The following is a 21691-nucleotide window of genomic DNA, read 5'->3' as shown; positions in this document are numbered from 1 at the left end:
TAAATAAAATAATCTTTTTGATATAGTGGGAGAGAGTTTTACGGGTGAAAAAACTCTTAATGAGAGGTTGAAGGTTGCACGTACTGCAACGTTCTTTTTGAATTTATTTTTTGGAGAGAAATACAGAAAAAGGAAAAAGAATAGAAAAGAAACGGTGGTAAAGTGAAGATATACAGAGAGTTCGAAGAGAAAAGCTTCAGAGGTGCTGTATCTGAAAGTTTTTGCAGCCGTTGTATCCTGGGAGACGTTCGCTACAAAACTCCTGCACCGGTGGGCGTAAAACGTCTTAAGGACACTGTGGTATCACATAGGCCTCGGTCAACCTTGTAGAAAGTAGATCAATTTCAAAGACCTAAAGGTTCTAAAATGCTGTATTGATTTTGTATTTATTTTTATTTATTTTGTATTAAATTGTCCACATATATTTACATATATTCATCCATGAAATTTTCCCAACAATTATTAACTAGGACAGCTAGTGGTTGTTATTGCTTTCCCGTATCCCTTGACTTGTAGCTCGTTAATGGTGGAATTGATGTCCATTAATGATGCAATTAAATTTTGTATTCAGTTAGGTTTTTGGGGGCGGGGATATTGTATCTGATTCTCAAGTAGTTGTTGAGTTGATTAATGGTTTAGATGATATTTGGGTGTTGATTGTTTTACAGTTAATCATATTCGAACCTTATTAGAGATGTATGTAAGTTTTTCAATTTCGTTTGTACATAGAGAAGAATATATTGTTGCCGTAATAACTTTAGATGGTGTTCAAACTTAGATTGAGGAGGGGACTAATTGGTTAAATCATGCTATCCAAGTTGAAATGTGTAATTGTTAAATTAATTAATACAATTCATCTTTGTTTGAGCAATATATATATATATATATATATACAATGTATATGATCATTACAATAATATATAACTATTATCAAATAACTGTAATAAATTTATAATTAAATAATATAGAAATATATGTCAGTTTAAGTGCGAGTGCTTTATAGGATAAGATAAATATAAATGTAGATTTAATGATAAATCAAGGATATTTTGGAAATTTAGAATTGTTTATCTGATCATGAAAGAATCAATTTCTGAAGCAACCTTCAACTTGATTTTCAAAATTATTTAATAATTAGGTCAAAATCAATTTTATGAAACATGAAAGTCTTCGAAAATTATGGGAGAACCCATAATTGATTCTAAAAATTTTAAAATCAATTCAAAAATGGATCTTAATGTTTTAGTGTTAGATTTTTCTTTATTAATTTTTAAATAATAACAAATAATAGAATTTAAAATTTCAAAATTAGTTGAATATGAGTTTAATGATAAACTGAGATCCTAATTAGAATCTAATTATTAATAAATGAAATTTTAAATATTAACTTTTTATAAATTCAAGAGATAAGAAAGAAAGTTTTAAAAAGAATAATAGTATCACAAAGAGGATCAAACTAGATGAATAGTGAACAGAGAAAGATATATAATTAATAATATTTTTCTCTTAAAATTTCCAACTAGCATTTTAAAAAATGGAATAGAATAATAATAATAATAAGATGAATTCGATGAAAGTCCTTGCTAACAATTAATTTCGTTTGCCTTTGTAGAATTTTTGTGTGGCCTCAAACATGGTCTCAAAGGCTTTTTGCATGCATGACTTGAATTTCTCGGAATCTATATGCTGCGTTTTGGTTCCAAAGGCAATTTTCACCTTTCCCATATAACTTACAACTGCGATGTCAAGGTCCTACAAATCCATAAAAAGGAATAATCAATAATATAACAATTATAATAACTGCATGTTTCTAGCCAAAAAAAAAAAAAAAAAATTATAATAACTGCATGTTGGCAATCTAAAATTGATTAATTGAGTATAATTTGATAAATTTTGTAGCCTCGTATTTTTGTTCTCTTAGAAACAGTCAAGTGTAGAATCCACTGTCTTTCCATTGGTAGAAGCTTTGAGAATCAAACTTTTTTTTTTTTTTTTGGTATTAATTAGTAATGAAAACCAAAAACTAATATCATTGAATACCTCAGGTGTTCCGGCCACCATATAGTACAATCCTGAAATTGGATGATTAGCCAATCCCATCTGTTCCACGGGACCAATTATATTTGAGATTGTCATGCTGGCATTTTTCAATGTGTTGTACACATAACGAGCTCCTCCCTACAATACCATCATTAAGTTAGAAATTTCCTGATTAGAGAAAAGTTTCATCTATATGTATAATTTTGATATAGTGGATGAACATATTCCATCAATATTTATGAAATATCCATATCCTGCTAAATTTTTGTTTCACGTCTCTATTAATATTGACGGGGATGTGTCTCAGCCACCGCATATGTGCACAATATACATATACATATGCATTTACTTACCTCATGGCCTTTAACTTTGGTCAGAGTCTCGAGCAGTTTACCAGTGAGGTAAAGAGCTAAAGAATTTCTCTTTCTCTTGATTAATTTTTGTGCGAAGTAAATAAAGTCTAGAGGATTATTTGAAAACTCAGTCAATTTGGGAATTGATATGTGCAAGAAGGCAAACTGATTTCCCCAAGATGAAGTAGTCCTTGTATCAGGTTGCATCATCTCCTTGACTGACTTGTAGTCATCAAGCATCCTTGTATTCAGCAACACCAATGCTGTAGAACTTGATTTGGTTGATTCTTCGCTAATCTCTTGCATGTATAGTCTAGTGCCGAAGAATACCATTCCCACAATCACATCGTTTATGGTCTACAAAATATTAAAATATTATGTTTCAATGTTGTCACATAATCAAAGAAATAGTGATCACAAATATAAAAATGTTATATATATAATATATATAATTGGTAATGTATGATAATATTATTATACGTATGAAATCAACCTTCAAATTTATTTTTAAACAAATAGATCCAATCCAATATTTTAATATAATATTATTAAATCATCATATTAAAACACTAATCGTATAAATACAAATATGTTAATAATTTTGATATATTGAAAAGACAAATGGCTATTTGATATAAACTAACAATATTTATCTCTATTTATGTACATCTTCCAAAATTCTACGAATCACTAGAAACCAAAATTGAGCTGATCAAGATCTGTTAACCATTGTGTTCGAACACAACAATTTTGACTCCAATTATATGTAAAATTCCATGAGAAAAAGCATATATTATAAGAGAACCTAAAGAGGGAGAAAATTGCAAAAAAAATAAAAATAATAATAATAATTATTATAAATAAATAATAAATAAAAGTAAATCTTACCACGTTAAGCTTAGCCTTGATTAACTTGATCTGATCAATAGAGAATGTAAGAGTAGTTATTGTAGTGGACTGAAATTCAGCCATAGGATCATTCCACGAGGATCGAATCGGTGTTTGATCATCTTCAAGGAAACTACTCTTTAAGATGCTCCAATTGAAATCTAACATGGAGTTGAAAGCTGAAGAGAAAATTTGAGTGACATAACCAAATATACTTTTACTACCACTTTCCAATTTAGAGTTCTTGATTGAAGGGAATGTTAGAGGAAGAGAAGGATTATCAGCTCTTTGTAGACAAGAAAGAAGAGCTCCCATTAGACTATAGCCATCTCCAAGTGCATGGTGAAGCTTGAAAATAAGATTGCCAGCTGCATTAGTAGTTGGATATTTGACTATATGAATTTCCCAAAGAGGTTTATTTAGTGAAAATCTTTCAGCTGCTATCTTTGATAAATAGTCTCCAAAATACTTATCATAGGATTCCAAAGAAAGGCCAGAGGGAAAGAGAGGAACTTTGACATGATCTTCAAGCTTTACTTCAACCTTCTTCCATCTTTTCTCTCCATTTTTGTCATCAACCTGTTTTTGTTTTTTTTGTTTTTAAGTCATCTATATTAAATTCATGAATTTTAGAAAAAAATTTTAAAAAAAGAAAAACGTTTAATGCCGCTTAGTTAAGTGCTTATGAATAATTTGAATTATTGTGCAAACGAAAAAGTACGAAATCTCCACGAAAAGAACGGAATAAATAAAAGAAAAAAAATCAGACAATATGCTTGACAACCTTCGTTTATTTGGATCATAAGCATAAATAAAAAATAAAAATAAAAAACCAACTAAACCAACCAACCAAACAAGCAAACACACCAAGAATCAAGCAAGAACACTCACCATGATAGAAGAGAAGCGAGGATTGATGGGAAGGAAAAGATTTTCAAGCAAAGACATGGTTTGTGAATCATTAATTGTCACCCCTATTTCCAAAACAGCGATAATCGACAACGATAACACAGAGCTGTTCAAGTACTGTCCGGTAGGACTAACCGGCTCCATTGTTTCCCCAAATTCCATCAAATCCTAGTAGGTTTATAAATATCTCTTTAAACTTTCAAAAACTTGACAATGCTTGCTTCTTTTCGTGGAAAACCAGGGTAACTACTAATTTACCCTTAAAAAAAAAAAAAAAGGAGAAAGAAAAAAAGTGTACTGCTAGTACTATTACCTCTACTACTTCTTTCTCTTCCTTTTTCCAAAAGATTAAATTATGAGCGATATTATTGCATTTTGCAAAGCAAGACTTTTATAGAAAAAAAAGTAGTTGTAGGAAATGCATGAAAAAAGTAGTAGTGATATATTGCCCTTGTCAAGTCAATTTGCATGAAAAAAGTTAGGGACAGAGTGGGATATTCATGACAGAAAAAAAAAAATATATATATATATATATATATATAGATAATATGAATAATAAAAATTAAAAAAAAAATATTGCACCGATAATAATGTAGAAAAAGATGCAGAAGTAAATAAATTTGTAATGCATTTGCTACTTTATGTAATTCAAAAGATATTTTTCTCTCCGAGGCTGAGTTTTTATTTATTTATGATTCAAAGTTTTCCTACAAAATTCTTGGTTTTGATTTAGATCGAGGACTTAAGTTGGTAGAGACACTTTATTTTCTTCAATCTTATTCTACCTACTTGGTCGTGAATCGCATTTATTAAGAAAATTGACAGGCTTCGTACCAATCCAACCAGAGTATTTATGACTAACATATTATATGATTTATATTTATCTATAATTTTTTATTACCTACCACGAGTTATAAAAATACAATTCCAATAAAGCATTATCTACACTGAAAGAATCATTTTTATTATTTTATATTTTTGGGAATGTTAAAATCTTTGATTGTGAAATGTAATAAACATATTTTTATTCAGTAAAATTATTTTTATTAAAATACATATAATTATATACTTTATTTTGTTACACGCTGTTAAGATAAGTGGGGCAAAATTATCTAGTAAAACTATTTAGATGTACATTCTTGTGTCGTTATCTTTAGTAATTATCACATTATGTAAACTCTAGCCTTAGAGGGATGTATTCAATTTAGGGGGATGTATTCAATTTAGAATTTGAAGGATTTTAAAAGTCTTTTAAAGTTTTGATGTATTCGATTTAGATTTTAAAGGAGTCCATACAAATCTAATGATATTCAATTCAGATTTTGATGGATTTTATAAAAGTCCATTAAAATCTAGATGTATTCAATTAGGACTTTATAGAATTCTTTTAAAATCTGGTGGTATTCAAAAAGTCATTGATTTTAAAAGACTTTAAAAAAAGATGGATTTTAATGGATTTGAAAGGATTTTAACAGGGAAATTGTGAAGAAAATTATCAATATGAAATCCACCTTTAAATCCAAAGATTTCATTGGATTCTTACAAAATCTTTATGGAGTCTGTAGAATTCCATAACAATCCATCAAATCCTTTAAAGTCTATAATTCATTTTAAATCCATCAAACTCTAAATTGAATACATCCCCCTTAGAGTTTGATGGATTTAAAATGAATTATAAACTTTAAAAGATTTGATGGATTGTTATGGAATTCTACAGACTCCATAAAGATTTTATAAGAATCCAATGAAATCTTTGGATTTAAAGCTGGATTTCATATTGACAATTTTCTTCACAATTTCCCTGTTAAAATCCTTTCAAATCCATCATTTTTTAAAGTATTTTAAAATTAATGACTTTTTGAATACCATCAGATTTTAAAAGAATTCTATAAAGTCCTAATTGAATACATCTAGATTTTAATGGACTTTTATAAAATCCATTAAAATCTGAATTAAATATCATTAGACTTGTATAGACTCCCTTAAAATCTAAATCGAATACCTCAAAACTTTAAAAGACTTTTAAAATCCTTCAAATTCTAAATTGAATACATCCCCCTTAAAGTATTTGTTGCTTATGCATTATTAGATAGGTACATGGTTGTATATAAATACCTTAAGGGATTAATGAAAATCATCGTTCTTTTGCATCATATTCTGCTTGTTATTATTTAAGGCTTAAATCTTATTGATCGCTCCTTTATCTCATGCCATTTGATAGGATCGACCTTGACAATCCTATCAAGACTCCTGGATGATCCCATCTGGTAAAGTTTCACAAGGCAATCATTAGAGAAAACTCAATAGAACTTCACTCGAATAGTGGACAAACACATACATGTAGGGCAATCATTAGAGAAAACATAGTGGAACCTCATCTAAATAGTGGATAAGTATACACATGCAATATAAAATAATACATCGATATAAATATAGATAAAACCACAATAGCATGCATATCCCAAACTATAGGCAACAATTACAGCCCATCATATTACAGATCATTACTATGCATACATACTAGGGTCATTAATGTGTCTATAATTCATATCAGAGTATTTTAAGAGTATTTGTAAAATTAAATGATACAAATTATGCAAATAAGTCTGAGAAAATATAGATAAATAGGGAAAAGTAAATATTGTTGATGTTATGGAAAACACAAAACAACAACTGATGCGTGAGATAGATTGTTCGATAACTGTCTGAACTTGTTCACTAACTGCTTAAACTTAGGAGAACGAATTAAAACCAAATAAATGTGTGATAAAGATCTCTTGATGAGAGATGTAATACAATAGAAAAATAATAGTTTATTTTTTGTAAACCTTTCTCTTGAAACCTTTCCTTTCAATAAAACATTGAAATATTATAAAATAAATCAGTCATGATTTAATTACGGGGCATAAATTAATTTCACAAAATAATTATGGAAAATGTTGTGAAACCATAAATATATCAGTAAACCGATAATGTACTTAGAAAAACAAATGATCTACTATACAATATACTTAGTACTGTCAAATGATGTACGACATCCTGAAACACTACTACCAGGAACGAAAGAGAAACATAAACCATAGGATGAACTTATCTCATGAACATTAACATCCCAAAGGTATTGTAGCAAGAAATAAAATATGGAAAAAATTCATCTTACTACCCTTAGTATACTAGAAGCATCGTGACAATAAACAAACCATGGAAAATTACAACCTTTGGTTTATTAAAGACATCATGGCAATTAATGGCATAATAACAAAACCAGGACACATACTATATGGCACAACAATTATAAACAACAATACATTATTCATAAATATCTCTTTTCAAGATCATACTTTTTCATATTTTTAAACAAATACGGTACCGTAAACTAGAATTTAATATTCAAACCCAACATTTGATTTAAATATTTCAAAAATTCCAAATCACTGTTTCATTTCAAAACATAAAAACCAATAGTAGAATATAGATATATATATATATATATATATATATATATATATCACCATAAGATATTTTTAAGCATTTTGAAATATAGATAACTTAAACATACTTAAAAAATATATATAATTTCTGATATCATCTTAAAATCAATTATTTTCAAAAAAGGCTAAAAAAAAATCAGTTTAAATACCAAGATTCATAAGTTTACTATGAATTCATTAGAATTTGAAATTATATAAAATTTTATCAAAAGTCATATAAAATGATAGCATATATATGTAAAAGCAAATATTTGTTTATGCATAAAATAAGCATTTAAATCAAACAATATATATTATATATATAAAATATTCAAACCATATATATATATATATATATAAATTGTACTGATATGTTCAAAATCATTTAAAAATATAAATCACTCATAGATATGGTTGGAGGTCACTCCTACTCATCCATAGGGTAGTCTCTGGATGTAGTACATGTACCTTTAATAAAATAAAATATTTTATAGGCTGTGAAACTAAATCAAAGATTTTGGTGCATAGTAAATGTTCTAAAATAATTTGTACAACCATAAAGTCGCACATTATACCACGAACATTAAGGATTCGACATCCAAACTTAGAGTTTTTCACACGAAGCAAATTTTATGAAACCGAACCTTCTAATAAGTCTTAATAATATCTAGAAACCCATTCCCAGCATAAATTTGTCTTAAATTGTCCAAAAACAGTTTAATTTTATCTACTATTTAACTAATAGATCAAAAAATAAAAATATAATTAAACTATGTCCAAAATTAGCAAATAATATGCCAAAAGAAAGCCCATGAGATGGTGATCACATTTATATATTTACTTTGATCCAAAAGTCTCGTCGATGACAAGAAAACTAGTCTAACACTTCGGTTGAACTTGAGGTTGATACATCTTTTAAATCATGAGGAATTTTGACAAACATAGGCCAAATTCAAGCTTAAAGGTCCAAAATAAGGGTAAAAGGGGTATGAGTCTGTTTGAAATGGCCAAAATTTGACTACATCATCAGAAACCCCTAGCTCGTCATCATAGGTGTTGGAGGCTTAAGCTAGGCACATTCCGATGTGGCTTGTTTTCATGGTTGTGGTTGGATTTGAGTGAGCCCACTATTTGGCTAAAGTTATAGCTTCTAGTGGTAGGGAAAAGGTGAAATTCGACTGACCTGGTTTGGGTATCGAGTTGGATTCCATGGGTTTAAGAAGGGTTTCATTGAGGATAAAACGATACTCAACATATACATAGGTCCTTAGGTCACTAATAGACAAAAATCCAGAATTATTTTGGATACTTATATAATACTGATATTCAAAATTTATCAAAACCATAGCTTTTTAACCATAATTTAAAATTAAGCATGTCGCTAGTCGATGAACTTGCGCCGATGAACTCTATGCAATGGTATACAAGTTAAACCCGAAACTTGACTATACGAAAAGTTAAACCTTGGACTCATAAATGGTCTAGTTGGATAAACTCGATCAAAATTTTAAAATTTCAAGCATATTTATTGAGACAAGGTGTTACAACCTACCCCCCTTATGAATATTTTCCTGGAAGTTTTGTACTTTAGGAACACAAAATATATTGACTAACTTACCATTTCTACTTAAGTTCTCATGTAACTATCATCTTTTTACTGTTATTGATGATTTGATACCTCTTCATAATTAAATCAACCATGGGGCTTTAAATTTCTCTATTATCTATTGCCACTATACTATGTGGTATAAAAGAATTTATTGCCTTAAAGTTAATGAGATTGCAAATTAGCCTCAAGAATAAGAGTCATATCCATATCCTCTTTTGGAATTGCATAAGCATACTATTGTGCCATGGTAAATACTTCACCTCAACATGCTGGATGTTTTCTCTTAGCTCTATCTTTAGCTGTAGCTATAGACTGTTGCATAATGTTAGTTGAACCACCTGACATCTCGCCTACTTGAACACTCGACCTAAAGGTTCTACCTTCATTGTGTCCTTAATAGAGTCAGTCTCTCCTGAAATGTCCTAATTGCTCACAATGAAAGCATGTTCCTTCTCACTAACATAGTCCATTGTGAAACTTACCAAAGAGATTACATGCAGAGTGAAAACGACCTCGACTCAGAGGTCTCTAGTAATGGTTACTGTTAATAATCATTGTTTGCCATTTAGAGGCTTGATTGTGACCACCTCTTTGAGTCATACTGCCTCTTAGGTTGTGGTGCCTCTTAGATTGTGATGCCTTTTCTAATTTCTTTGTTGATTGACGCCCTTAAGCCTTCTTAAAAGATCCTTGACTAGGGGTCCCTGAAGATATGCTATCAAAGGATCGATACTTATATTTGCACATCGAGGTCTACCTCTCTACCTCTAGAGTAGCATCCCTCATAGATTGATATGAGGGATGACTTGCACCTTAGATGCTCAAAGATACAGGTTTACTTAAACTATCAATAAATATTTTCTTCTTATTGATCACATCATAAACCAAGTTGGAGTAGAACTATGATAACTCCTTAAATCTCTGCTCATACTTAGAAATTGTCATTCTACACTGAGTGAATGTCTCAAACTCTAGCCTCTTAGTCTCCATGAAGGTTGGAGGGCAAAACTTAATGTGAAAAACCATCTTGAATTATGCTCAAATGTGACGTACTCAGTATGATGCTAATAGGATAATTGTGGGCGGGTGCGAGGCACATGCAAACGACCATACTGGTAAAGGCTATTTTGTATCCAATCCTACCTCACCTAGCGTGTGGAATGATTATGGTTTAAATGTGAAGTAGACGCTCTCTTAACAATCGATGTCTTTTCAAAATAGTTAGCTTTAAGATGTTAAAAAATTCTGAGGTTAAGCATGCTCCTGTGAGAGCAATTTAAAGACAGATGGCCTCCTAGGAAAGTCTGCATAAAAAATCCCACACTATCTGGATTACTATAGCGAAATTGAGAACAATATTGATTGCGTAAGAGAGTGACAGAATGCCAATGGGTAAGGCATCACACCATTCCTCAACTCAATCAAGTAACCTTTTCCAACTAAGTAAGAGAGTGATGAGACACTAGTGGACAGGGTGTCACACCATTCCTCAACTCAATCAAGTTACCCTTCACAACTATAACCTTTTGATGTAGCATAGGCTTATAAGAAAGATAAGAACAAATTAAATACCAACAATAAAAGTTCTAATTTTGTTGATTTGCACTGAATACCAACAATTGAAAGAAAAAGAGTATAATATCTAAATTATTATTAATAAAAAATTTGATATTATACTGACCAAGATGAAATCTAAATAGATAGGATAAAAAAACACTAATATCTCACTAATTATTGAAAATTACAAGAAATACATAATCTTCTAAAAAAAGGAAAGTTTGCTAATTAAAACTAAAAGTCCAAGTCCTACGATTAACAAACAATTGATGAAACTTAATTTGGACATTCATAGGTTGATATATCAAGTTAAATATTACAAAAAAAGTAATTTGATGTTTTTAGGGCCCTAAATAATGGAATTTCACCATACGACCCTTTTGATCATATCAAAAGCAGTAAATAATATTTGTGTCACTGTTTCCCATCAAACTAGGCTAAGAAATCATCAGAATCCAATATTTTTGGGAAAGCCTATAAAAGCACCAAGTGTCCACAATTAAGATGTTGAGTACGTTCAATATAATTTAGTGCTAAATGCATTGCATCATTTTCCCAAAAAATTTGAATTAGATAACTATTATTTAGGTTTCACAAATTAAGCCAACCATTATTGGAAACAGCTAGGAAAGATTCATCAATGATGATATCCACCATCTACCTTAGTATTTTCAAAAATCTACAGATCCTAATGCAGCCAACATAATCTATAATCCCAGCCCTTGACTATCTATTTTCGTGCTGTTTAGACTAAGCATTGCTTAACTGGATACTCATATCACTTTCTCTAGGTGTGTAAACATCGTTGATGCCAATACCAAGACTCCATTTCAGTGGTCTCTCTTGGAAAGTTATTTGGTAGTCAATCAAGGGCTAATTGATGCAACTCAAGCTTTAGATGTAATCTATTAAAAAGGATTCACTTTCAATAAGTGCATATTTCTCCAAGATGAAAGAAATTACAAATAATCTGGCTTTAGCTGGATATCTAGTCTTAGATAAGAACTTCATCACGCATCTCCTTTCAGATATCCACTTTTAGTATGATTCAATTGTGGATAATATTAATTCTCAATTTATTGAACTAGATGTTGAAGAAGTCTAGGCCTGCATATTTGAATAAAGATACATACGCATAATGTGCAAACAGGCTAACAGCCTTTATTTTATAGCCAATGTAGCTAAAAAGTTGAATAAGTATGGAAAAAAATTGATAAGCCAAACATCAAAAGGCTTAAGCAGGGGTGTAACCCATGGTGTCCATGGAAGAGGTCAAGGACATGGTGACTATTACAGATTAGTATACTACCACCTTTGCAAAACTTCAGGACACAATGGCTATATGTTACCATAGATTTGTTTGGAATTATACGGGTTCACCATCCGGCAACTTAAATAAGAGTTTAGTTTACGATGCCTCACTTAATATTGTTACCAATCCAAAATGGTTGCTAGATAGTGGAGTAACAAATTTTTTCATAAGAGATCATTCCAACCTTCACAACAAAAGTGAGTACAATGGGAATGAGAAATTAATTGTGGGCAATGGTTAGGTCTGCATATTTAAAATATTCAAAATACTAGAAACTCTTTTTAAAAGACATTTTAGACGTACATCAAATTGCTAAGAACCTTTTAAGTATTGTAAAAATCATAAATGATAATAATGTGATAGTGGAATTTGATAATTACTTCTTTTATGTGAAGAATGAGGATATAAAGAGACTGCTATTCAAAGGCAAACTTGAAGATGGATCGTACATCTGTTGCCAAATCTTAGAATCAATCAGCCATTTTTGTTATTGCAAAAAGACTAAGTGAATTAGCTGTGAGCCTTGGAAGATATAAGGTAAGAAGGGTAAGATCGATAACCAATACACTAGGGTGGATTATGAGATTAATGTAGGCAAATTGATGTAAGGCTCCTAGGGTAAGTGCAGCCAGATGCAAACTACTGCTAGGCTATCTTATTGATAAAGGCTACCTAGTGTTGAATTTGATATTTCATGCTTGGATTAAGCTTATAAAAATTAACATCCATTTTGCATGAGATAGAGTTGTTCAAAATAGACTCAAAGTTCGATATTGTACCCACCAAATAACAAGTCATAGTTGTTATGACAAAGATGCTTCCACATGCTTATTTTACTTATCTTTAGTGCAAGCTCAATTCAATTAACCCTCCTTTGAGCTTAAGTAGGGATGTGCAGATAAATGGTGCAAAGTATACAGTAAAATTGTTTTGTTGTTTATTCTTGTGTAATTATCTTTAGTGATTATCATGTCTTGTATAGATATGTAAACTCTAGCCTAATAGTATTTTCTATTTATACCTTATCAAATAGGTAAACAATTGGATATAAATACCTTTTCACAAATTAATGAAAATTATTGTTCTTATGCACCATAGTCTGTTTGTTATTATTTCACACACAATTTAGAATAATTAATAAATATGCCATCGTGGTGATGAAACAGTTTCATGCATCATGCGGTTGTGTTAGTCCAAAAAAAAATTGGAAAGTAGTGTTTTATCTTTATTTAATATTAAAGTTCAGAATTATAGCTCATTTGCAAATTTATGTTTTATAGCTTTATTATTTTTGTCTGCTTTTCAAAAAGAAAAGTTTACATATTTAAGCTCGGCAATTTGGAATAGAGGAAACACAATTTTGCATGATGGGTTGGCTAAAATATGATACGCTTTTGCTGGATAGTACTGTTGATTTTCAAGTAGAGTTCAAGGAAGCTAAACACTCTCATAAGGTTATAAACAAAATCTAATTAGTTATGTTCGTCATCCTTCAAATTTAGGGGAATATAAGATAAATGTGGATTGAACATTGTCAAATATCAAGAAAATGCAGGAGTTGGAGTGGTTATTCATGATGATAAAGGAAGTTTAATGGCAGCTCTTGTAAAACCATTTTGTTTTCTTTACACTCCTTCAACTATTGAGCTATTGGCTATTAAAGAAGTTTTATATTTTTATTTGCAAATTGGTTTTAAAGGAGGAAACAAAGATTGTAAAGTTTGTCTAGGTTTTAATTATTTTCTAGTGAAGGATATTAAGCATTTCTTGTCCTAATTAGAATGGTTTAAGATTTCTTTTGTTTAAAGAGAAACAAATTGACTTGCTCATGAGTTGGCTAGACATGCTTTAACCTTAGACTCTTATGAATCTTGTTTAGAGATTGTCCTAGTTGGCTATTAAATGTTATTTAGGTAGGGGTGTCAATGAGCCGAGTCAAGTTAAGTATTGGTGTTCTCAAGTTCAATTTGCATGATTTTATGAGTGTTCAAGCTTGATTTAATGTCATGGACTACGCATGAAGGATGAGAACTCTAAGGTTTAGCTAGAATTTTCCACACTTTCCATGAGAATTCAATATAACTCTAGAATATTTTAGAGAATTTCAAACGATCTTAGACTAATGTAGAATTGAACCTTTCAAGAATACTTCTTGTTAATATCTTATATACTAATCTAGAATAATCTAGAGACTAGCTAGATGAATGACAAGTGTACATGTTTAAAATAATGTAGAACCTTGTGATATGTGATAAGCCCTTTATATAAAGGGGTTGGACCTTTGTTTGTAATGCATCTAAGAATTTTACAGGTAATAGAAGTACTCTCATTCTCTCAGACTCTCTAAGTTATCCTTCTTTTTACACTTCTTCTCTATCTCTCTTAGTTGTGCAAGCTTATAAGTAAGGTTGACTTAGCAAAGGAAGTACTAAGTGTCATATGGGAAGGTTGAGAGAATTGAGCCCGTGATAATTGGTATCAAAGTTTGGCTATATGTAGACATGAAGTAGGTAAGACATTGGTTTGGACATCACCAACATGGAGGGTACAACCTATGAGCGTGGTTGCAAATAGCAATGCAACTACAACACCATGGGGAAACAAAGGCATAAGTCCAAGGACTTAGTTTCTAGCTTGGGAGCACGCATGGAAGAGCATTTAGCCCAAATGGATCAACAATCACATAGAGGAGCTGGAGTCAGAGGACATTGCCCTCAACCAAGCCATCAAAGGGTCACTTAATAAGCTAGATGGTCCCTGTAAGAGGGAGCTCTATTAATGATCAATGCATAGGAGAGTGTTAGATGCTATCCATACTTAAATGGAGGAAGTGTAGGATAATAGGGCACTTTGTAAGAGGGCGATGGCACTGAGGACGACCACTACATGTGAATGGCCAAGGATTAATGTGCCAAAACCAAAGTCCTACTTGGGGGCAATGAATATAAGGGAGCTTGACAACTTCCTTTAGGCCTTGGAGTAATACTTTAAGGTAATCAACATTATGGAGGATGCTTCAAAGATTTGTACTGCCATTCTCTACCATAAGGACATGGCAATGTTATGGTGGAGGAGAAGGCATAGTGACATTGAGAAAGGTACGTACACTATCGATATTTTTGATAAGTTTAAAAATATTTTTAAAAGGCAATTTTATCCCGAGAATATTGAGGAGGAGGCAAAGTATTCATCTGACGATTCAAGCCAATGGGAACATTCAAGAATACATGAGGGAGTTCATTGACTTGGTGTTGAAGATACTGAACTTGTCAGACAAAAATTCCTTCTTCTACTTCATGGATGGCCTACAACCTTAGGCTAATATAAAGTTAAAGTGGGTAGTGTACAAGATTTAGCTAATGCTATCTCGAATGCCAAAGGTTTCATCAACTACTCCAATTTGAAGGATTCCTCAAAGCTAAAGGAAAAGAAAGGCAACATTGAAAAAGGTAAAAACTAAGCAGGTTTGAAGATAGTGGAAGAGATGATGGTGCACACAAGCCATAAAACTCAAGGTGGAAGTCAGCTAAAGAAGATAAGGATACTTCCAAACCTAAGAACTCTTATTTCTTATGTGATAGACCATAATAGGTTAGGGATTACCTAAAAAACAAAGCATTGGATGTCATAACCATACAATATAGAGAAAAGCAAGAGGAAGGGCTAGCATAGGTTCCTTGTAACCATTGAATGCCATCAAGGCTGCTGCTAAAGAAATGAGTAAATGTGGCCTTATATTCCTTGAGGCAAAGATCAATGTTGTACTCACCAAAGCATTAATGGATATAGATGTCACTCATAATTTCCTATAAGTGGAAAAAGCACAAAGGCTTAGAGTTAAGGTAATAAAAGAAGGTGGCTCTCAAAAACAATGAATTTGGTTGCAATGCCTTTCCAAGGTGTTTTTCACGGTGTACAAGTAACTATTGAAAACTAGTTAGCCAATTTAACCTATAAATTATGCCAATGGATGGCTTCAAGTTGGTTTTTGGCATAGAGATTTTAGATTAAGTAAAGGCTTTCCCATTCCCATTTGCAAAACTCTATGTGCATTATGGATAGGGGAGTGACTTACATAGTACCTACAGAAAGGACTGGCAAGTTGGAGGCCAAGGCTTTGTCAGTGATGTAATCTAAGAAGGGCATTAAAAAGAAAGAGCCAACCATATAGTTGTTATTCAAGAACTTGATGATGATGATGCCACTAATGACACTAAGGTACTTTCTAAAGTACAAGTAGTACTTGAGGAGTTGAAGGATGTGATCTTGAAGGAGCTACCCAAGAAACTACCACCTAGGATGGAGGTGAATTAGAAGATTGAGCTGGAGCTAGGATCCAAGCCACCTTCCATGAGTCCATATCACATGGCGTAACCAAAGTTGGAAGAGCTTGGGAGATAGCTTAAGGACCTCATGTATGTTGGATACCCGAGGCTTTTAAAAGCTCCATATGGTATACCAATGTTATTTTAAAAGAAGAACGATGGTTTTTTTCAAATGTGCGTCGTCTATCGAGCATTCAACAAGATCACCATAAAAAACAAGTATCACATCCCTCTCATTGCAGATCTCTTTGATCAATTAGGCAAGGCAAGTTACTTCACCAAGCTTGACCTTGGTTCTGGGTATTATCAAGTTCTCATAATGGAAGGTAATCAGGCCAAGACCACTTGTGTAATGAGGTATGGATCCTATGAATTCCTAGTAATGCCTTTTGGCTTAACTAATGCACCTGCAACATTCTGCATATTGATGAATAAGTTATTTCATCTATATCTTGATCATTTCCTAGTAGTCTACTTGAATGATATTGTTGTGTATAGCAATACTATGGAAGAACACTTGCAACACCTTGGATAAGTCTTCCCAGTAGTCTTAGAGAATGAAATATATGTTAAGTTGGAGAAGTGCTCTTTTGGGTAAGAAGAAGTGATGTTCTGGGGAACAACATCAAGGATGGTAATATCATGATGGATGAGTTAAATGTGCAAGCCATGAAGAGATGGGAGCCACTTACAAGGTACACAAGTTAAGATTTTTCTTAGCCTTTGTCAATTATTATCAACGATTTATCAAAGGTTACTAGATGAGGACAGCCCTATTGATGTACATGTTAAAATAAAACTAAGCTTGGAATTGGATGGAGAAATGTGAATGGGCCTTTGAAGGCTTGAAGAAGGCTGCTATAAAGGAACAGATATTTTGCTTGCCCAACCACACAAAGCTATTCAAGGTGCACACGATGCCTCAGGTTATGCCATTTATGGGATACTCATGCAAGATGGGCATCAAAGTGCTTTTTTAGAGTAGCAAGCTCAATGATATGTAAGAAATGGAAATGACGAGGTCATCCATTGTTTATGCACATGGAGACATTACCTTCCAAGGAGCTTCTTCACCATCATGATAGACAATATTGCCACTAGCTACTTCAAAATGAAAGAAAAACTCACCCCAAACAAGCTCGGTAGCAAGATTTCTTGGTAGAGTTTCATTACAAGATGGAGTACAAGCTAAGAAAAGAGAAACGTGGTAAAGCGAATTTGCTTCTATGAGCCAATCCATATGCCCATTACTTGCTTGTATCAAGGAGGGATTCCCACAAAACCCTATGGCAAAGAAAATCATTATACTAGTCAATGAAGGCAAGACTAGATGGTTTTAAGTAAAAGATGTTACTATATACTATGAAGGATCATATTTATTTGCTGAAGAAGGATAATCTAAGGAAGAAATTGATTAAGGAATGCCATGATTCCAAATGGGCCTGGCACCTAAGTACACAATGCACCTTAATTTTAGTGGGAGCATCATATTATTGGTCTCACATGCAGGATGATGTAGAAGCCTATATGAGGATATGTCTTGTATGCTAACAAGATAAGATTGAGCAAAAGGAACAAAAGTACTTGCTACATCTGCTACTCCATTCCAGAAGGACTATGGGAGAGTGTCTCAATGGGTTTCATTACTTATTTGCCAAAGGTGAAGGGATATGGTAGAATTATTGTGGTAGTAGATAAATTTAGCAAGTATGCTATTTTCATCCCTGTACCAGTTACGGCACAATGGAGGAGACAACTTAACTATTTCTAAAGCATCTAGTGATGCTTTGAAGAGTGCTAAATAATATAGTAAGTGATCGAGACTCTCATTTCATAAAAAGATTTTGGATAGATCTCTTTAATCTCCTTGGGTCAAATTTAACTTCTCCACAAATTGTCATCCACAAAGTGATAGGCAAACGGGGAGCATAAATACATTGTTAGAGTTACACTTAAGGCACTATGTGAGTGCCAACCAAAAAGATTGGGCTAAGTTGCTTGATGCGGCTCAATTCTTCTATAACTTTCAAAGAAGTTAATCAACTAATAAAAATCCGTTCGAGATTATGATGGGGAGATAACTTATGACTCCTAATGCATTGGCCTCAAGCTATGGAGGTAAAAGTCCTCCTGCCTACAAATTTGCTAAGTTTTCGAAAGAACAAGCCAATTTGACTAAGACATACTTGGAATAGGCATCAAAGAGGATGAAGAAGTGGATAGATAACGAGAAAAGGTATGTGGAGTTTGAGGAAAAGGATATGGTCTTAGTGAAGCTAATTCCCCAATAGTTCAAAACACTACGAAAGGTACATATAGGGTTGGTGCGATGTTTGAGGGCTATTTTCCATAGTAAAAAATGTGGGTAAAGTTTTCTATAAACTATAACTTCCTTCTCAGTTGAAGATATATCCAATTTTCCGTATTTTTCTATCAACAACAACTTCCTTACAATTTCCCCTAGTAAGGATGGTGGGTAAAGTTTTCTATCAACTACAACATTACGAAGCACTATTTTCCATAGTAAAGAAGGTGGGTAAAGTTTTCTATCAACTAAAACTTCCTTCTCAGTTGAAGATATATCCAATTTTCCATATAAGTCCTTTGAAACCCTATCATGAAGACGTGGAAGATCCAAGCAGAGGAGAATGAAAGAGGGCACCTATGGTAGTTATGTAACACCTCGTCTCTACTAGCGGACTTATCACTCTCTGTCAATATTGTTCCCAATTTGTTCTAGGAAATTCTGAAGGATCCAAGACTAATGTAGAATTGAACCTCAGACTAATCTAGAATAATCTAAAGACTTGCTGGATGAATGACAAGTGTACATATTTAGAATGATGTAGAACTTTGTTAAATTTATCAAGCCCTCTATGAAGAGGGTTGGACCTTCATTTATAACATATCCAGGAATTTTACAAGTAACATAAATATTCTCATTCTCTCAAACTCTCTAAGTTCTCCTAGTTACTACACTTCTTCTTTAGCTTTTTTAGTTGGGAAAGCTTACGAGTAAGGCTGACTTAGCAAAGAATGTGCTAAGTGTTGCAATGGAAGGTTGAGAGAATTAAGCCCATGACATTAAGCTTACAAAATTTTGAAATTACTTGCTCAAGTTGATATGAACCTAGGTCGGTACGCGCCTAAATTTGTATTATATTAGTCCGGATCTAATTATGTTCAAGTTCTAATGGTCACCTTAATCCCTAACCAAGCTGTGATTAGAAACCTTGGTATAATGAAGACGCCATGGATGTCCTATTGATAAGTCAAACTAAAACATTCATTCATTAATGGTGTTTTAGGTGTTCAAAGAGAATAAAGAGAAATTCAATCTCACAAAATAAATTTTGAATTATTATTAAAAGTGTGTTCTTCCTAAAAAACAAACCCTTTTTATAGGTTAAAAGAAAACAAAATAAAATCCTAAAAGCTAAAGGGAAAACCAGCCAATAGGATTAGGAAACTAAGCATGGCCGAATTTTCTCTCTCCTTTCCTGAACTAATTTAGATTAATTAATTCCTTTATTTTGAATTAGGAATTAATTAATTTACAATGAAAATAATAAAATAATAACTTTCCTAAACTTATTTTTCCAGCAAATAAATAAATAAAAACCAAAAAGTAAAAGTAATTTCCTAAAACAAAAAGTTGAAACTAAATTAGGAAACTAAAATACTATCTTTTTGACTAAGGTGATTTTGACCAATCTTTGACCAATTTAAGCTTCAAATCAGCTTCCATATGCTTTGTAGGATGCCAAATACGCTGATCATGAAGTCTCACACGTTGCCCTTGCTTGGAGGAAAGAGAAAAAGCCAACTCAGCAAATACAGTAAAGTCAGTGGTTAATATAGCAAAACTGGCCAAATTGTCATGTTGTGCGCACAATCCCTTTTTGGATTCTTTTGAAGCTGACTTGACTTGATTCCATGATCTCTTAAACATATGTATTGAATCCATGAAGCATCGGAACCATTTATGCTGCCCAGACTCCATAAATGCATAAAAACTACTACCTGGGTCCGTATTGATCTCCACCACTCAGATGCTTAAAACAAACTTTGTATCTTCGAGTATTAACAAGCCCCTTTGAGAATTAATTACTTCCTGGATAAAAGGAGCTAGGTTGTCCTTAAATATCTTATCTTAAGCCTTAGCAATCGGCCCGGTCTTCATCCATATCGGATCAGCACCTAACAGGTTGTCGATTGTGCGGGTCTAGGTGGATTCGCATCACAAGTTTTGCTCAACTCATTCAAGAAAAGCTCGAGCTTAGCTAGGTTCAGGTTCGGCTCATTACATTATAAAAATTTAAAAACTTAAATATTTATTTTCTTAAAATAAAAATTTTAATATTAATAATTACTAAATTTCAGTTATTCTATTAATTTTATTCTAAAATTAATTTAACTAAAAAGTTTATAAATTTAAAATATAAAAAAAAAATTGTTTATACATTATAAATACTCACTGTAATTAAATTCCTAATATAATTTTTATATAAATACATATAAATGATAACTTCAAACTACTAATTAGCTATTCATAGGCTTTGTTTATTGCTTAAAATAGGCTTGTGAGCTTTATTTTTTGCTCAAGCTCGGCTTGGATAGATAAGCTAGCTGTTTGACGATATTATTCGTACCCCTTCTCCAAGGGCCGATTCACTCTCTTTTAGCTTCTTTTCCTATGATGTAGATACTTTTATGGGGACAACCTATATACACACGCATGCAAGCACATGGCCACACGGTATTACTCCATTGAATCACTGACTTCTCTCTGCTCTTTTACAAATTGAATTCGAGTGAAAAAAAAATGATGTGAAAATTTTTTTGTATTTCTTAATTAATGAAATTTTTGTGAATTTAAAAAAAAAATTATCTTGGAATAAAAAAGAAACTTTGAATAAAAAAGTATCCAGGTTTGACTGAAATTTCATGAACAATTAATCATTTACAAATGCTACAGTGTGGAAGTGAAAATAATTTTTCAATAACTGTTCACGTTAATGAAAACTATGCATTTTAACTAATATACCAATTATTTGAGCTGTATGTTTATTTAAATCAGCATCAATTATTTTGAAAAACGTTAAGGAATTAAGGAAGGAGAACGATAATACATAGTATATGTCCTACATGTCTCTAAATAATACGTACATTTAGTACCTTAGAATTAAATGGCCAAATCAAATAGCTGCAGAGGAACAGCTATAGAG

The 21691-nt window shown here is 32.1% G+C and overlaps 1 protein-coding gene across 1 annotated transcript; it reads right to left on the bottom strand.

Annotated features, from left to right (window-relative positions):
* Positions 1–1457: 1457 nt before the first annotated feature.
* On the bottom strand, positions 1458–4643 carry LOC107434064 (wax ester synthase/diacylglycerol acyltransferase 4-like). Its single transcript, XM_060816244.1, has 5 exons — positions 4173–4643; positions 3282–3860; positions 2394–2750; positions 2041–2178; positions 1458–1752 (listed from the first exon to the last, which is right to left on the bottom strand). The coding sequence occupies exons 1-5, from the start codon at positions 4350–4352 to the stop codon at positions 1591–1593; spliced, it is 1416 nt and encodes a 471-aa protein (XP_060672227.1). The 5' UTR covers positions 4353–4643; the 3' UTR covers positions 1458–1590.
* Between the last annotated feature and the right edge of the window lie 17048 nt (positions 4644–21691).

Source organism: Ziziphus jujuba, chromosome 4, assembly GCF_031755915.1.
Source record: "Ziziphus jujuba cultivar Dongzao chromosome 4, ASM3175591v1".
NCBI lineage: Eukaryota > Viridiplantae > Streptophyta > Magnoliopsida > Rosales > Rhamnaceae > Ziziphus > Ziziphus jujuba.
Note: the sequence above shows the minus strand (reverse complement) of the source record. Positions and strands in the feature narration are given on the sequence as shown.